Source organism: Apiospora aurea (assembly GCF_038362705.1).
Source record: "Apiospora aurea strain CBS 24483 chromosome Unknown utg000007l_segment0_segment0, whole genome shotgun sequence".
NCBI lineage: Eukaryota > Fungi > Ascomycota > Sordariomycetes > Amphisphaeriales > Apiosporaceae > Apiospora > Apiospora aurea.
Window position 1 is genome coordinate 2,019,444 of NW_027117394.1, and position 18,167 is coordinate 2,037,610.

At 51.9% G+C, this 18,167-nt stretch overlaps 6 protein-coding genes across 6 annotated transcripts; 4 read left to right on the top strand and 2 right to left on the bottom strand.

Moving 5' to 3' along the window:
* Positions 1-222: 222 nt before the first annotated feature.
* PG986_010883 (uncharacterized protein) lies at positions 223-1,991 on the top strand (the record flags this gene model as incomplete). Its single annotated transcript, XM_066847105.1, has 3 exons — positions 223-296; positions 378-1,441; positions 1,642-1,991. 3 exons carry the CDS (start codon positions 223-225, stop codon positions 1,989-1,991), a joined length of 1,488 nt encoding a protein of 495 aa, XP_066696596.1.
* Positions 1,992-2,555: 564 nt separating this feature from the next.
* PG986_010884 (uncharacterized protein) lies at positions 2,556-4,840 on the bottom strand (the record flags this gene model as incomplete). The annotated part of the gene is made up of 4 exons (XM_066847106.1): positions 2,556-4,299; positions 4,357-4,632; positions 4,730-4,766; positions 4,822-4,840. 4 exons carry the CDS (start codon positions 4,838-4,840, stop codon positions 2,556-2,558), a joined length of 2,076 nt encoding a protein of 691 aa, XP_066696597.1.
* A 2,684-nt stretch (positions 4,841-7,524) lies between these two features.
* On the top strand, positions 7,525-8,440 carry PG986_010885 (uncharacterized protein; the record flags this gene model as incomplete). Its single annotated transcript, XM_066847107.1, has 2 exons — positions 7,525-7,657; positions 7,743-8,440. 2 exons carry the CDS (start codon positions 7,525-7,527, stop codon positions 8,438-8,440), a joined length of 831 nt encoding a protein of 276 aa, XP_066696598.1.
* A 528-nt stretch (positions 8,441-8,968) lies between these two features.
* Positions 8,969-9,772, top strand: PG986_010886 (uncharacterized protein; the record flags this gene model as incomplete). The annotated part of the gene is made up of 2 exons (XM_066847108.1): positions 8,969-9,017; positions 9,237-9,772. The coding sequence occupies 2 exons, from the start codon at positions 8,969-8,971 to the stop codon at positions 9,770-9,772; spliced, it is 585 nt and encodes a 194-aa protein (XP_066696599.1).
* A 3,416-nt stretch (positions 9,773-13,188) lies between these two features.
* On the top strand, positions 13,189-14,264 carry PG986_010887 (uncharacterized protein; the record flags this gene model as incomplete). The annotated part of the gene is made up of 3 exons (XM_066847109.1): positions 13,189-13,282; positions 13,376-13,942; positions 14,164-14,264. The coding sequence occupies 3 exons, from the start codon at positions 13,189-13,191 to the stop codon at positions 14,262-14,264; spliced, it is 762 nt and encodes a 253-aa protein (XP_066696600.1).
* Positions 14,265-15,206: 942 nt separating this feature from the next.
* On the bottom strand, positions 15,207-15,996 carry PG986_010888 (uncharacterized protein; the record flags this gene model as incomplete). The annotated part of the gene is made up of 5 exons (XM_066847110.1): positions 15,207-15,249; positions 15,311-15,594; positions 15,698-15,780; positions 15,846-15,876; positions 15,949-15,996. 5 exons carry the CDS (start codon positions 15,994-15,996, stop codon positions 15,207-15,209), a joined length of 489 nt encoding a protein of 162 aa, XP_066696601.1.
* Positions 15,997-18,167: the final 2,171 nt, after the last annotated feature.

Consider the following 18,167-nt stretch of genomic DNA (forward strand, 5'->3'; position numbering starts at 1 on the left):
CGATTCTGAAGGGTCCGTGCGCGCTCAAGCTTGATAGCAATATCTTTTTTCCCGACGGCAGCAGCGGGGCCTGGCCAGGGTCAATCCCCGCCGTCTTGTCGCAACAAACCCCATCCAAGGGGAGAGGGAAAAAAACCTACGCCAATCCTCCTTTCCACCCATTTGTTCCTTCCTACCTCAGCTGTCCTATTTCTCCGAGGAGGAAAAAGGAAGTCCGGAATCATGGAGTCGCTAGGTGACGAGCCTTGGGATGTCGTGATTTGTGGTACTGGCTTGCAGCAATCACTCCTGGCGTTGTGAGTAAAGGATGCTTTCTGAGGAATCAATACAAAGCGAAGTCGGCCTGACTGACTTAGCCTCCTGTTCCAACGATGAAGAGCTCTCTCGCGGTCCAAGAAGCGTATCCTCCACACTGACCCCAATGACTACTACGGTCAGAACGAAGCTGCCTTGACCCTGCAAGATGCCGAGAGCTTCGCCGCTAAACACGCAGGAGGCGCCTCCAGTGAGGCTGACGAGAAGAGCGTGATCCGCAATGCTGCCGTATGGAAACCCGACGACGCAGAAGCTCAAGGCTTGAAGTTCCCCCGCGCCTACTCGCTGGCCCTTGCGCCCCAGATCATACACACCAAGTCGAAGCTCCTGTCCAGCCTGGTCTCGTCGCGAGCCTATCGACAGGTCGAGTTTTTGGCGGTCGGGTCCTTCTTCGTCTATGAACCGGCGAAGGATGGGTCGGATCCCAAGCTCTCCCGAATACCGAGCAGCCGCGAAGATGTGTTCTCGAGCCAGTCCATACCTGCCCGCTCGAAGCGGTCGCTGATGAAGTTCCTGAAGTTCGTGCTCGACTTCGAGTCCGATGAACAGAAGCCTATCTGGGAGGGCCACGCCGATGCTCCGCTCACCGACTTTCTCACTGCCCAGTTCAAATTGGAAGATGATTTGAAAAGGTATGTTGTCGCGTTGACCATGGCTCTGGATGGGAAGGCCTCTGTCAGATCTGGGTTGGCCGCCATCAATCGTCATTTGACGTCCATGGGAACGTTTGGTCCAGGCTTCTGCGCTGTGTATCCCAAATGGGGTGGCCTCTCGGAGATTGCCCAAGTCGCGTGCCGTGCTGGCGCTGTGGGTGGTGGCATCTACATGCTGGATACGAGTGCGACCGTGAAGCCTTCTGGTGAAACCGAAAAGGCTTCGCTGGAGCTGCCCAACAACATCACGGTCGAAACAAGCTCGATCATTTCTGGACAAGAGACTACAACTGGCGTCCAAGCCATCAGCAGACTTGTAGCAGTGGTCAAGTCTCCGCTTAGCTCGCTATTCCAAGTGTTGGTTGAAGGTGCTCCTACACCAGCAGTAGCCGTGGTTGCACTACCAAGTACACCATCGCCGATCTATGCTCTAGTCCATTCTAGTGATACGGGAGAGTGTCCTGTTGGCCAATGTAAGTTGAATATTTTTCTCCTTGGTACCCCTTCCCCCCTCCTCCACGGTGTTAGGATGAACTAGATCAAAAACTTATCTACATTGTCTGAGCTATGCTTTGACGATAATAACTTCTTACAAACTGATACACCTTCAAATCATACAATTCCATGTTTCATCACATGAGTCTAAACCGTCTGCTAATCAGAATTACAATAGGTGTCGTGTATCTTACAACGCTCGCAACCACTGACTCGAAACATGGGCTCGAGCAAGCGCTCACCATGCTTATTAAAGCTGTGGAAGGCGAAGAGTCAACAGCTTCATGTCTATATCAACTCTACTACCAGCAAGCCATCGGTGACAGAAAATCAACTACTGAGAACCACGGCACTACTCCTGCCTTTTCCTTCCCACCGCTCTCGGCAACCCTTGCTTTCGAGGACACTGACCTAGAGGCCGTGAAGACTGCTTGGAGTCTAGTACTAGGTGATGAGTCTGACGAGGAAACGTATTTAGTTTTCGAAGATCGAGAAGGAGCTGATGCAGAGGATGAGGTATATGAGTAGGCTGATGTCTAGGATGTTCACTGTGGCACTATTACTTTAATTGATCTAATTCGCATGACGTACCAACTTCATTGTTCTGTGAGCAACCCTAGTCTAACCTCTCTAGGACACGGTGAACTGAAAATCATCAAAGCCATGGTTCTGTAAATGCTCGCCCATTTGTACCCATATGGGAGGCAGCATATCCTCCAACCTCTAGAGCAAATCGTCCCCTAAATCTCGTATCGGAAAACGCCAGGCGACTCTGTTTGACGCTTGGTGCGCACAGATCCGCTAAACGTCGAACAAAGAACTCGCAGCCATGGATAGAATGCATCCCCATAGACTGTCCAGTGTGACGCATGTTTGTTAGGCCGCCAGTCCAATTAGCCAGCAACCGTCCTCACAACTCCTAACGCCATAATCATGAAACGACAATCCACTTAGAGCCAATATTACCCCAGACTGGCCCTTTGTTATTGTTGTCGATTCGGCCTGTGTTCCTTCCCTTACAGACGCCCGATTCCCCAGCAATTGAGAGAATATGCTAGTGTAGTCGTGCATGCCTGGCTTGCTCTGACTTCCTTAATCAGTCTTGATGCCAACGTGGATCTCGCCAAACGGCTCCTGCGGCATGCCGACCTGCTCAACCATCATTCTTCCTTTGGTTACGAGGCCGAGAACGTGGTAGAAGGCTTGAGCAGCGGTGGCGCGGCCGGTGCGGGCAGGCACAAAGACGTCGTCGAAGCCAATCCACTTACGCTGCAGCTCAAAGTCCTCATCATGGCGGCGCTCGCCGCTCTCGGCAATGGTCTGCTCGATGTATGAGAGGAAGTTGGCACCCTCACGGTCGAGGAATTCGCGGGCGTACTGGTTTCCTTCCTGTGTGTTGAGGCCGCTGTTGCCTCCTCCAGCGGGCAAAGGGAAGAAACCTCCTCGGTCGGATCCCGAACCGTTGGAATCGCCACCAACACCACCAAATCCAAAGCCAAGATCCCCACCACCGACATCTCCACTGTCGCTGTAGCGTACGATGTCCTGAACGGAGCCAGCGCGTTTGTTGAGAGGGCTGGAAGGCTGGTCACGGCCGAATTGCGGCTGCTGTCCACGAACAGAGGAACCAGGCACGGCAGAAGAATGTCGGTTCCAAGGCTGAGCAGAGGAAGGATGATTGTCAAGGGCTGACTGACGTTCTCTGCCAATTTCGGAAAGCTGGTCGAGGCCGTCATCACCAAGGGCGAAGACGTTATCTCCGTTCTGATCGCCGCGGCCCTGATGCTGTTCAACGTCTCCCTGCTCTTCGAGGCGAGGTCGAACTCGGCGGTCTTCACTTTCGGCGTCCTCGATGTCTTCTGATGCTGATCGAGGACGCTTGCGTCCTCCCCGATCCTGGTCATTAAAGACTTCGAGGCCGGTCATTGCAGTGAACAGGTAATCTCCCGAATATTGAACAGCCAGTGGATGAATCATTCCAGGGATTCCCAGGTTTTGGCCGATATTGGCAAGACCTAAGCCAAAAGTAAGATGGATGGCATTCTTTCTGGCCTCGGTGGCCGTGGTTAGGCGACGCTTGGGTTTGCAGCAGTTTTCTCTATAGGCATCGGGGTCTTGCCAATCCCGAAGGATGTTTCGGGAGATCTCAAGTCTCTCATCGGGAAGAATGAGCCTGCGCTTTCTCTTTCGTTGCGTTGTTGTGCCTTGCTTATCGGGTTCAGGGCTGGTCTGGGCATACGCTTTCTGATCATCGCGTTCAGCCTGGGGCAGGGCTTCAACATCTGGAAGTGGCTGTTCGTCCATCATGATAATGTCACCCTGCTCATCAATCTTCGGTTGATTTGTAACAAGTTGGGGAAGGTTGTCACCTCCTTCAATGCTCGGCATTGGGGGTAGGTCTAGCTCTTCGCCAAAAATTTCAGGTTCGACTACTGCATTCTCAGCGATGCTGCCGTCTTCTGCGATATTGAGACCCCAATCTGCGGAGGGCCCAAGTTCCTCCTCACCAAAGACATTGCCCATGTCATCCATACCACCCAAAGGTGCTGGCTTCTGTCCCGACGAGAGGCCCCGAAGACCTTGTGGTAAGAAGTTGTGATCAGGCGTATCTGAGCGTGGGACATCCAGCTGCAGTTCGAATCTGTCTTGACTAGATGCGCTGCCAGAGCCCGGCGGAATCAAGGAAGGTGGTGACATCTGTGAAGATGTCTTTTGGGTGTTGTTCCTTCCATTGCTGTTCACGAGATACATGTCTGCGTTTGCATTGAAGGCAGGCATCTGGGGAATGAAGCCGGAAGCGAAGTCGGGGTCGTCCATAATCATCAGGTTCTCACGTCTACAGCTCAAGTTAATGTAGGCTCTCCAGAGATAGTTAGACGAGTTTGTCTCTCACCTTCCCTGGCCAGCAGCTGGGTCAAGCTCGTTCCTTGCCATGTTCTTGAAGAAGGCATTCATGTGAAAGTTCACTTTCTGGGCGTCGGTGAGAAGGTACTGGCACTGCTGCTTGAACACACCGGACACTCCGAAGAGGAGACTACCTTGCAAACGCAGGGCGATCGGAGCGCCAGGCTCAATGATCTTCTCAACAGCCTTCTGTATCTCGACATCTTGGATTGCCTTGCGGGTGACACGCTTCGTTTGAGAGCGCGAGCCAATGGTGGCCACGATCCTGCAAGAAATTGTCAGAAAAGCAGAGCAGCATACAGTACTTCCAGAGTTTCGACAGTATGGTTGCAGGTCGATTGAGGTATGATTGATCTGCTTACCAGATGGTGGCAACGCCATATTGGCGGTCCGTCAGGACTATCTCGATGTTAACAAAATCACAGGGCCGATGACTACACAAGCGTGTACTTACTTTCATGGCTATAGAACATCGTGAATGTCCAGACACGGCCGCTGGCTCATATCTAACGACAGGGACCCGAACAAGTTCCAAGATGGGAGTTGCTGTTGGTTTAGCAGTAGCGCAGTTGGGTTCGTGATGGTCTTTTTGCTGGCCGTGAAGAGATATGTACCTTCACAGCTGGTCAAAGAGGATGGAGGCGGAGGGAATAATTACAACATAGGGGGAAACCAGAAATGCTGCCTTGGACTTGTTATTCTCGACCTTTTTCTTGGAGAAATCTTGGGCCCTACAACGATGCAGCAGCGCGAGAGAACAATAGGCAAGGCAACAGCGGCAGAATTGGAAGCTGCGTCCTTCTCCCTATGGCAGAAGTGGGACCCAACCTTGATTGTTCCTATTCAGAGCCTGTCTTCAAACAATCAAAAAACCAAGCATCTAACAGATCTACCCGGTTGATGGCATGCCTTAGCGGGGCGGCAGCGCGGTGTGTGTGGTGAGTCCTTCCACCGATTTGGCCCTCCCCTTCCATTTAGGTTATCTCGAAATCAGGTTCCTGTAATTATTCACTTGAGGGGGCCGACAACCCAGATTTGTCGATCTCACTGTTGGCCTCTAAACGGCCAAGTCACGCACTGGACAATCATAGAAGATCCAGCTCACATGATCATCATAATTCTTGGTTTTGTGTTTCATCACACTTGTCCTCCTGATTTGAACATAACGATGAGAGCAAGCCTCCTAGGTAACAAACAGAAAACCCCATGTGCTTCTCAATGTTTTTGTGGTTGCTTGATCAGCCAACGGCAGTGTCCCGTTGATATTTTTACTTCGCTTGCTGTCCGGCCACTTTGACTTACACCTAATCTCAGTCAAGCAGCTGGGTTCAGTATCTTCATCTGAGATCTCCTTAAGCCACCTCGCACGACCCCTTTCGGAACAATCGGATCGACACAACTGGATAAAAGGGAAATATAGAAGGGAAATATAGAAGGGAAATATAGAAGGGAAATATAGAAGGGAAATGTCTATCAGATATGTCAAAGCTCCAACAGCAGTCACACTTAGTTATAGGGCCAATCTTCTGATTTATTACTTACGATTTGGCATCCTCTCTCAGGGGTACAACAGTGAAAGCATTTGACCAGGCAGATGCTGCCTAGTAGGCTTTCTAACATGAACATGAAGTAGTGGTCAGCCTGGTGTACCTGAGTAGATCAATATATCATGTCACCATAGCAGGCTGAGTGAGATGACGAATGAAACATCATGCTGTGAACTGGTCTTGTTCCATGCATTTCCAGTTACTCGGAAACCTGGTATCTTGCACCCACTCTATTCCTGTATAAGAGCAAGCACTCTTGGCTATGCACCTGCATGCTTGCTTCATAGAAAGCTGGCTACATAGCATAATGTTGTTCAGTCAGTCTTGACCTCAGTATGTCCCGTTTCAAGTCGGTTGGCGCCCACCTGTGTAAGGTCTCCGAGAGTAAGTCAGGGTTACTCAATCCCACTTTTCCTCTGTCGCGCTCTATCATATGGTGGCTTAGCGAGCTTTCCCTTAACAACTAAAGGCAAGATGGCCGAGCGGTCTAAGGCGCTACGTTCAGGATATCAGTCTTCGGACTGACAGCCAACATCGTAGTCAGGAAACTGGCGTGGGTTCGAATCCCACTCTTGTCACTTATGAATTTGTTCTTTTTGCTCTTTTTGCGTTTCTGGATAGTACCTAGGTAATGCGGGGCAACGTTACGGCCTTTGTCTTCCACAAATCCGTGTACTTTCCTTTTCCCTGCTCCTCTGAAAGATCGATTGCTGGATGACCAGGAGCATGGCAACGGGTGATTGCTGCATTTTAACTCGTATACGCCTTTTTGATTGATAATCACTTACACTGAAGAGACTTTCACGTGCATGTGGGCAGTCGCAAGCGATGTGCATTCTCCGCATGCGGTAATTGCAATGTGAGGGTCTTCTCGCACGGGTCTCCGGCTGTTTGCAATGCGTGCGGACTGCTGCGGACGTGATCTGACCTAGCCTTGCTCTATTTGGAATGATGTCATTCATATGATTGGTTTCCCATCCTCCAAATCCTCTGTACCTCCTTCTCTACCAACCAGCGCAGTCTACAGCTCAGGTACTAGATCAGACCAATTACTCATTACCTATGTTTGCTGGACAAATGCTGCTAATATCTGTGCAGTTAATGAGCCTCGGTCTTGCAGATATCTTAAAAGCAGTTGTATTTGCGGATTTCAACCACTGGGAAGCAGTGGCCTGATCTGATATAGTTGCTAGTTTGCTCGGTAACCTCGGCTTCATCGACACCACTTACGCAACGACCGTGAATATCCGGACCCGTGGCCATACTGTCACATTGTGCTAGAGAGGCATCGCGGACTTCCAGTTTCGAAACACATCGATGCCCTGGGCTCGACTCCACCTAGCATGAATAAATATCATCCCTCGTCCGTTTCGGTTTTTAGTTTCAGGGGCCCTTTCACTAAACGACAGCTTCAAAGACCAGCGCTGATTCCCTCTTCACTGTACCAAATCACATCAGCCCCATCTATAAGTAGCCCGCGAAGGAACTATTCGACCGAGGACAAAGCGGCCCGCTTTGTGACGAGCTTCAACAGTTTCCAAACATTCACTGGAGTGCTCTTATTGTCGTCCTTCGGCGCATACTACCTGTACCAGCATAACGGCGCAAAAATGTCGTCCAAACTCATTCCCTCCGACCCCTCGGAGGTGATGGTTATTCGCGACATCACCCCGAATGTGGTCACCTTCTCAGTCCCATTTGAGCGGTTCGGTATGATCCATGTTGGTGGTCGTGCGACCGTAGGTAAGTGAAAGCGCGATGAAAACTGAAGCGCCTGCGCGCCTTAATGCATGCGAGTCTCACAAGCTGACACGCGCGCCAAATATAGTGCGCCTTACCTCCGGCCGTTTGGCCGTCTTCTCGCCCGTCGCGTTCACACCCGAAGTCAAGGCGAAGCTGGCCCAGCTGGGCGGCACGGTTGGGTACATTATCGCGCCAGACTTCGAGCACCACATCTTCATCACGGAATGGGCCAAAGAGTACCCGGAGGCCAAGATCATTGGGCCCGAGGGCCTGCCGGAGAAGCGCGCCAAGGCTGCGGGTAGCGACGAAAAGATCGGCACCGAGACGTTCGCTCACGTCTACACGCCCGCGGACAAGCAGTTTAACCAGATCGACGTCGACTTCGCCCGCGACTTCGAAGTCGAGTACATGGAGTCGCACCCCAACAAGGAGATTATCTTCTTCTACAAGCCCGACCGTGTCCTTATCGAGGCCGATCTTCTGTTCAACCTGCCTGCCATCGAACAGTACTCCAAGGTTCCCGAGGCTGCCAGGAACTCGCATGGCTTTGCCAACAAGCTGTTTGGCGGTATGCAGAGCACCGCCGAAGACGCCAAGGGAATGAAGCGATTCATGTGGTATGTCTTCAGCGCAAAGAACCGTCCGTCCTGGAACGCATCCATCCAGCGCATTGATCAGTGGGACTTCACAACCATCATTCCTTGCCACGGAGAGACGATGGAAGGAAATGGTAAGGAGATGTTCAAGAAGATATTTGAGTGGCACCTCGAGGGCAAGAAATGAAGTAGTGGATTGGGGAATGCCTTTACTCCAGAGCCATGAATGGTCATTAATATGATGGGCGGCAGTTGGTGGCGTTTTTTGTTTGCTATATCCTGATACCACGTACGCATTTTCTGCTGTACTTCCCTACAGCTTTCCTTGTTGACCACGAATGCGGATGATCCAAAACCAGGCCCATACCATACTGCATCATTACTTGCATGTACATTGAAGCGCTTGCAATTGAGAGTAGCAATGCTTTCAGCGGCCATAGCGGGGCCTTGGGCGTTAGCAGGGTCGGGCCAGCGAGCCGGCGCCCCTCCATCTGTCGCGTTGCCCCGTCGACGGGCCAAACAAGGAAATGGTTGATGACGATGCTCACCACCACTTTTGGTTTTCAGCCGCTCCAAGATCGCTTTGGCATAAGGCAGAAACATCTCAAATTGCTTCAACATACCATTACTATATACTGATTTGTGTTTTGTCTCTATAAAGACATATATTACTGCCATCTGCATGTCCATTCTCACGTACTTGGGAACTTAGACAATGTTGTTGACCTCGTCGCAAGTCTCCATCGCCATCTCATCCGGAATAGGTAAGCAACAAACGGCTCAACCCAGCCCAGTTTCCATCCGTTCATCCTCCCGGTGTCCGCTCCCGTGAATTGCTTCAATATGTTTTGAGACATCCACCCACCCACACTCGCCCACGCATGCAATCATCATTCATGGAAGTTGAACCAATGCATATATGTGTATATACACAGAAACAAGATTAGCTAACCTCTAACCAAACTCCTTCCCTTGGGCTGTAGTCCTCCTCTTCACCACAGCCTTATTCCTCAGCGGCTACGCGATCCAGCAACGTACTCTCAACGACCTGCGGAAAGCCATCCGGCCCGACCCCCGGCCGAGCCCAAAGGTCAATCATTACCAGCAGCCCGACCGCTTCAAGCGGTCGACGACGGAACTGCCCGACGGCACCGTCGTCGAGGTCAATGACGATGGCAACATCATCACCGAAGATGGAGTATCCGAAGCAAAGGCCGACCCGGATGCCATAAGGGCGCCGAGGATGCCCCAGAAGCTGCAGAGCAGCCGCTGGCTCGAGGTCCGGCCCACGACGCCCGAGGATGTCGCGCTGCGGAGACTGCAGGAGCAGCAGATCCTCAAAGAGACGGAGGAGGCGAGGCGGAGGAAGGAGGTCGAGGACGAGAAGAGGAAGAAGGCGGAGCTGGAGGGGCCTGAGAAGCCCCTGAGCAGGGCGGAGCGCAGGAGGCGGATTAAGCAGGATATCCGCGACCTGTCGCAGGGCGAGGGACCGGTTTACTACCAGCGCCGCCTGTGGTAAGAGACACGAGAAAAACAGTGTTGTTTGTTTCGGGCGGCAGCACTGCTATGGTTCCCGTTTCTCTATGATTGGCATGAACTTATCACCTGGTTTTGGCAGTAGTATCATGTCGATCGGTATGTTTGGGAACCGAGGACGGGGAATGAACGGGGGCTGTATGCGGATTTGGATTTCTGGCACGGTATTGTATGGTTTCAGCTACGATACGGGGGCATCGTTGGAGTTATTGGGTACAACTTATCACGCTCGTTGATATATACGGGGAGCAGACACCTTCATTGGCATATCGACCATTTGATGATAGGAGGAATACATGTAGTTTTGATCAAAGACTGTTATGATGCACAAGGGCCTGGGACTCGAATAACACCCAGCTGTGCTACTTACAAGATGATAAGAGAGCCTCCTCCATCCCTGCCAAGTTGGGCCGGACGACTCAGGGAGCTCGTGAAGCAGATGTCTTAGACTTAGCATCCACCGCATAGAAACAGATGACCCCCTTTCAGGACTGCCAAGAGCCCAATCCAGCAGGGAGGAAGGCGGATTGCCATGCACATGCATGCACATTTCCCCAGTATGTTGATAAGTATGTACATGTAGGCAAGTCGGTAGATACGAGCAGCCATGCTGCAAGCTAGCAAAGATATGCGCAGTGATCGGGGCCCGTTGCCCGAGTCGGGAAACCACGCTATGCATGTATGGGACAGACCTGTGTCTTGCCCGTCAGCTCATGTCTCTAGAAATGTCTGTTGGTTCTTCCAAATAGTTGGGCGGCGCCACCGAGGAGAATTCCGATGGAGCCGAAAGGGTGAGTATCAAGAAAAAGCGGTAAGCGTGTCGATGCCGAAATTTTTTAATTATTTTTCTTTCTTTCTTTCTTTCTTTCTTTCTTGAATAGCTGATATGTGACGCAATCCTAGACGGGTGTCGGTATCTGTGTGTGAAGTTGGGCTCCGAAAGAAATCAAGGGCTGAGATGGCCGTGTGTTGAGATATTCTGCTGTAGTAGTAATCTTGTTGCTTTTGTGGCTACAGATCATTGGAGAGGCTCCTCGGCTCGTGACAGGGAACCCCGAGGAACCCGTTGTAGGCTTGCGCAGGGGTAAGGTAAAGGTATGCCCAATCCCAGTGCTGAGTGCTGCGGGAATTAAATGGGGAGGGGGACTCTGTCATGTGGGATTTGTGGTCTCTCGGCCAGCTAACGATTCGAGAAGAATGCAAGTAAGCAATACATATGGTCTCTAGAGTTTGGGCTGGGAGCGAATACACATATGGCCGGGTCTCGACCACACATTGTACTACTGGATTGGCGGGGGAAGTCGAACGAGATGATGCTCTCATGACAGCTACACAGACTCTCTAGTCTGCAATGGAATAGTAGTAGAGGTAACTCAAGTCTGCCCAAAGCCTAATACTAACCGGCCAGCAGCAATCTGCATTAGTATTTCACTCCCAAGCATTTTCGAACTCTATGTACCTGTTGCACCACGATGATCGACTATATTTCAGACTCGACAGTGACGGTCAGACAGACATTTGCACTAAAAGGTGATTGTCGGCCCACACACCACCTGGTCTCGGTGGTGTCTGATATCATCAACTGGCAACAGGCCCTTAGTAAAGTCCCACTGTAGGCTGCTTTCTTCTGGACTTGGTTCTGGTCACCCCAAAGAAGTGGTACAGCATGTAATGTTTTTCTTCTTTTTACGTACGTGTTTAACTTGTTCTTGGAAGCGGGCCTACTATGCGGACAAGCCGTCGCTGCAAGACCCGACTTCACTTCCTTCTAGAAGCTGGGCAATGTGCTGTAGAAAAGCCTCGGAATATGCTAGTACGGACCTTCGGCTTCGAACCGCTCGGGGGGCCATAATTGCTCCGCCTTATCATGGATCGCCCGTAGTAGAGTTGCCGATGTCATCATGTACTCCTGGGCATGTAGTTGGTTCATGTTGGTTCAAGTGGTGTTACCCATTTACCCCGCCGGCCGTTAGGCGAGTCACACGAATACCTCGATACTTGCATATGCAGCCCAGCCACAACCCCCGCGAATACATGCGAGATGCATTTGGTCCGAGAAGGGGGTCAAAGTTACTGACCTGGTTGCTTCCTATCTAATTGCATGTACCTACCTAACCTGCTTCTTATCATGCATCCTACTGTCTGATGTAGCTATTGACCAATACTCATGTTTCTCTGGATATCTTGCACGCCATAAGAATATAGCGTGGTCTGGGTGGTAGCTCATTTGAAGTACAGGAGCCTGTACCTGGTAGCCATGCATATGTGATTAGGCGGGTATTGATGTAAGTTCGTACATGTTAAGTAAGTATGCAGCTAGGGGAATTTCTCCTGCACGCAGCTCTCACACAGAGTCGAGCGAGTAAGGCAACCTGCTCGCTCGCTCGTACCTGGTTTCCCCATGCCTGGCCTGGGCACTTGGGGTATCTGCCATCCATAATCCGTTACCCCCGTTGCCGTTTCGGTTGTTTATCCATATTCTGGGTCCGAACCAGTCGCGGCTTGTGGTACACCATGCCAAGAACCACCCTGTAAGCGTCGGTCCAAGTGGAGGGAGGGACCGACGAGAGAGGAAAAGGCGGCAGGTCCTCTCTCCCAGCCAGAAGAACGAACGAGAGCTAGAGAGGGAGAGCCGGCCCCAGCAACAGGACCTGCATCCAAGGAACAGAATCGACCCGCACGTCTTCAAACATAGCCTTCCCGTCGTCACTCGTTTTAGGCAGACCCAGCAGCAGCGGGCTGAGTTGGCATTCCTTGGACATTTCTTGGGGCCATTACATGTGCGTAAGGCAGGCAGGTAAGTATAGCGGCAGGGTGGCTCACGTCTTGGGTACGCCGCCTATCTTCTCGCTTATATACCAATGCTTCCCGCCGTCTGCCACACTTCTTCTGCAAACCTCGCGTGTGCACTTGCTCTCTGGAAGATCTACGCATTCGCTTCAAGGTTCGTCTAGTCTCGAACTGTTCAAGCTGCATATTCCCAGTGTGTACGAAAACCTCGACGACTGTCTGTGTGCGACCCTGGATGAGCCCTATCTTATATACCTCACAAGATACTGTGCCTTCTCGAGCCGGAGTGGGGGTTTAGCAGCAGCAGCGCAGGCATTCATCCCATCATTTACTCATAGATTGTCCACCTTTCGGGCCACTGCCGACTTGTCACCCTTCGTCGAAGCTGTTCTGGATGATTCATGATACGGTGCCTTCATTAGAGTTGGTGTGCGAGTTGTTCTTATCAAACCTCCCAGCTCCTTGAGATCTATCCATCGGATCTTCCATTCTGCGATCCCCAGCAACTATTCACACTTAGACGCCAGCTCACGCGACATCGGTATCAACAACAACATCCTTACCCACACCAGCAAGGATCAATCCACCAACCAACCAAAACCACCTAATATGGCGGAGGTTCAGTACGCCCCAGCTCGCATGGAACGACTGAGTGCCGATGACTTCGAAACTGCCTCGATCCGTTCGGCTGCCCCGTCTTATCGTATGCTGCTCTTCTCCCCTCACTTCCATACGCTTGCCAGATGCACCACAAGTTATAGACACATGTGGTTTGCTAACACCCTTCCCTCACTAGTCTCCGATGCACCATCCTACTCAACCCTCCCGCCAGCCGAGAGCGTCCCCGCCTACACGCCCAACACGGCACCCCCGTACTCGGCCACTGCCCCCTCAGCATCCGGATGCAACGACCGGGGCCGCGGTCGCGACAGCAATAATAACTCCTCCACGCCGCGGACGATCGGCCTTCCGCGCGTGCCGTCTCCCTTCCGCCGCGGCCAGGACCCGACCCTGAGCCAGTACCTGCGCATCGGTACGAACCCGTGGAGCAGCCTGCACAGCAACCCGACGGCGCGGCACTACCAGGCCGTGGCGAACCGGCGCGTCGCATCGACCTCCACCTCCAGTAATAGTAATGGCGGCAGCAGCAGCAGTAACGCCGAGGCGGTCCGCTCCGTCCGGGACACCATGGCCCGTCTGAACGAGGAGGAGGAGCAGCGCGCGGCGGCCCGGCTCCGGCCCCTCGAGGACCCGCACCTCGTCGGCGAGGAGGCCGCAGCACGGGCACGCAGGGCCCGGCTGGCACGCGAGAACGGCGATGATATTTTGATTCGGGAGGATCGACGGTGGGACTGGTTCCTTGGTAAGCTTTCACTTTTTTCGTTTATTCATTTTACCTCATTCTTCTTTAAACCCCTAACCCTTTCGGTTGTCTGGGAGGGGGTTTCCTCCATTCTGTTAGTGTGTTGTCCAGGAAGGAGTTTAAAAGCCTGTCCCCTGTTTCAAAAGGGGAAAAAGTTTCGAGGGATTAGACCAACTACCACCATCGAGAACGCTTACTGACTCGCGTCACCCCGTCACTAGCCAGCCTCTCCGATATGGAACAGCGGTCTCAAGGTTGGAAAGACTTTGAGAGCCGTCAGCGCAGAAGGGCGACAGGAGGTCGAAGATTCGGTCGCTTCTAATACTGGAGCAAGGAGGCTTCAAAAGGGCCAGACCCAGCAATGTATTGTGGCCACAGCCTGAGTAGCTCGGCCTACTTACCTACCACTCACTTCCCGGAGAAGTAAACGGTAAATAGGCCCTTTAACGGGTTTGAGCCTTTTGATTTTCTTGTTTTTGGGGGACCATTCGTCCGTTCCCCCTTCGCGCAGCGTGGAAAGACTCACATAGCAAGGAAATACGGCATTGCATGTGAGCATATGCCACCCTTATCACGGCGTTTTGGGATCAGGCATGGAACGGGTGTTCGTAAACTGGAAGCATTTGGCACCCATTTTGAGTTGGAACTTGGCCCCCCCCTTTTATTGGGATTATCATGACGAACGATTCATGCAATGGACGATGAAGCAGAATGTCGTTATGGCATTTGGTTCAGTTGAGATTGGTCGGGACGTAGGCAGTGGCTACATAGTCGAATGTTGATTCATCAAACACACTGCGCTGTTAATATCCGAGGCATGATAGCTGATGCTGGGGAGTAAGAGCCATAAAACCGGACTTCCAAACATGATACGTTTTCGTCGTCGTTGCTAGCAGTGTTTAGTTTCTTGGTTGGCAAGTAGACATCGTCACGTATGCATCAATACATTGCACCACCAACTGGACCATCACATCTGCAGCAAACTCGAATCCAGATTGGGCTTGTTCTAAAGGTAAGTTACACTCCACTAAGGCAGGGGAAGCCTATCAACACATACTACTCGGACACGTCCCCGACTGCTGACCTACAATCCATCAAAGGCTCTCTTTCCCATGGCACTTCGAATCTCTACAACCATAACGCCATGAAATATGCTGCTATTAACACAATTTTTGCCCGTACAATGACGGACGCTGAGTTCGTGGTAATTCTTCGTACCCCGTAAGTTGTTGGTGTCGTTGCTTTCGCGGTTTCGTTGCGAAGTTTAGCCCTTGGCCTTGGTGTTCAGGATCAGAGCAACAATGAGACTGGATGTCCTGGTTAGTTCGGATTCTGCACTGTGTGGAAGGGGAGAAGAAGGTTCCTTACCCGTAGAGACCCAAGACTTCTCCGAAAATGAGAATCAGCACCATGCCGACGAACACCCTGGATTGCTCCATGTACGCGCGCACGCCCTTGTCGCCAACCACACCGATGCAGTAACCAGCTGCAAGTCCAGTCATGCCAACCGAGATACCGCATGCCAAGTGCATGAAACCATTGAACAAGCTGTAGCGGGTCGGTCCGGGCGGGTTCATGTCCTCGGCGATGAGAACGGAGATGACGAGGGAATAGACGGCGATGATACCGGACATGACGACGGGAATCAAACACTATGCGTAGAGAAGGCGACAGCTGTTAGTTCGCCCCTGATGCTATCCGTATTCGTCGCGTCGGAAGAGAGGGAGAGGGAGAGATAGCGCGCCATTTGCTCACCTTCATGATCAGGTCGGGTCTGAATGTGCCGACACCTGCAATGCCGATTCCGGATTTTGCTGTTCCATATGCCGCACCGATGCCTGTTGAGCTGTCTTAGCGATCCGATTTGATGATTACTGGCCCGGGTGGGAGAAGGGATCCATACTGCCAAAGATCATGGCAGCGGCGATGCCAGCCTGCATCGAGCGTTATTAAATAGGTTCTGTATTGTCGCCATTTCCATCAATGGGAGGAAATGGGTCACATACCATGCCGAAGAACGGCGCAAAGTCGGGAGCACTCGGATGGTCCTCCATCTTGTCGATTGCTTGATAAGGTGAATGGTGATGTTCGGGGTTGAAGCGGATGGAAGCTTAGCCGTTGTCGTCGTCACAACAGACAAACCAGACCCCGGCTAGATCGAAACAGCAGCAGCCAGCAGTAGCTTCGCTCGTGCCTGGCCTGCCTGGCCAAAGCTTCGACCAGACAGTCACGGCGGCTTTGGAAATGGGCCGCCGGCTTACCTAGCTGATAAGCAGGTCACGTGCCAGTTCTTATCGAGCATCAAGCATTGAAGCCCATAAGATAAGTACCCTGGCGACAAAGTACCTGAAACATGTTGAATGGAATCCAATCCAAGACCCAATGATTACTTCGGAGCTTCGGAGCTTGCGATGCGGTCTTGGTACGGCACGTATGACGGCTGTTGCAATTCCGCTATCTCCATATGTAGTCGGGTCCTATTACAATGTCTCCTGAATACCTATTAGTAACGGTGTGCGTGAATGGCCTGATGAACTGCTTCCTCAACACGGCACTTGGCAATCTCTGCAATTACGTGGTCCAGTACCGCGCCTGCTCGAAAGAGTAAAATATGGTCCCTTATAACACAGTCTTAATAACGTAGCCGTTCCTAATCCTCTCCTTTCTCTATATCCCTGACGTCCCTGGCGAACAGCAGTACTCCGTACCCAGATTGGGCAGATTCTAAGAAGTCGAATTTGGTCCAATGCTGCGATGAGTGACTGCATGTACTTACAAACTAATGGCGGGACGAGGGCCATTCAGAGACTCGGGATTGGCTAGTAGGGAATATCGAGGCTTACATATACTGAGATGCTTCTGAGATCCAAACGGCGAAACCTTGATTTCCTCTAACCCCTGGCTTAGAGGCTTGGATGTACCTGACGGTTGCAGGTACAGACCCCTTCTATCAGGGTTCTTCCGTCTTTCGGGCCCAACAAGTTCAAGTATATGCACCTCCCATAAACCGATCTCTCGTCAGCCATATTGTCTACAGAAAGAATCGCGCCCTATCTCCGTAAGTCATCAGGCACTGCATGCCCATTATGGATCATGCATGGAGGCTAGTTGGCTATCTGAAGAATTGGGGGAGACATTGGCCAACCTGCCATCTGACTTGCGGAAGCTTTCTTTTATCGTTTCATCCGCAAAACCTTGATGGGCTTCCATGGCAGGACGGGTAGGGAGGAGAAGACTTCTAGAATCGAGCCCGGAATATATATCGATAATTCATCATCGTGATACACGCAACACATTGATTTCCTGGCCATCCCCAAACGCCATGTTGGAAGTGCTATTTGTCAGTATGTACCTCCTACTACTGCTAGATTCATTTGACGATACATAGAAAAGGGATTCATCCCCCCTCCTCCCTCCTCCCAGTCAGTCAGTCTAGCTAGGCCTAGCTTAGGTGGTAAAGTGGGTGGTGGGATTAATTGAAGGAGGCCAATCCAAACCCGTTCTGGGCCGTCCATGCACGCACGCATCTGGGCCGACCATGATTGTCAGTGTGTGGTCAAGAGACTGAGCCTGAGAGAGAGGGATAGGGAGGAGCAGAAGGAGCAGAAGTAATCTGCCCCCTCCAGCTAGAGCTATGTACACAAAACCCATCAAACGTGTACCGCCAACTCCCAACCCAACCCTTTTTCACTTATCGCCTGCATCCTGCAACGGTGACAACAGTATGAGGAACTAAAATTTGCAGGACGAAATGAGGTGCATGTTCTCACCGCTACCCGCAGAGCGACCTTTCCTCCCCCCTTGATTCTTGACTCGGCCCTGGGACGTTAAACTTGAAGACCAAGACCAAGACCACCGGCAGCTCTGACTGAGGTACGGGCTGCAGACTGGCTGGGGCATTTCCAAGTCGACCAGTTGATTGATTAGGCGGTGCTGCTAGGCGGTTAGCAGGCAAGGGTAGGTGAGTACATGCCTGGGTACAGTACTTACTGTGCTTAACCTCCATTAGCAAAAACCTGGGGGTAAAATCGCCCGGTCCTAGTTCAGTTCGGTTTCGAGAGACTGACTGGACTGAACTTCCAGAGATCCATTATCGCTTTCCAACAACATAACCTCCCTACGACTTCGCTTTCGCGCACACAACAACCCGACGCAACCAGCACGCCCGCAACCACCACCGCCGCTTCGCAACCCCCCATGAAAACCACAGGTTGTCGCGTCGGAC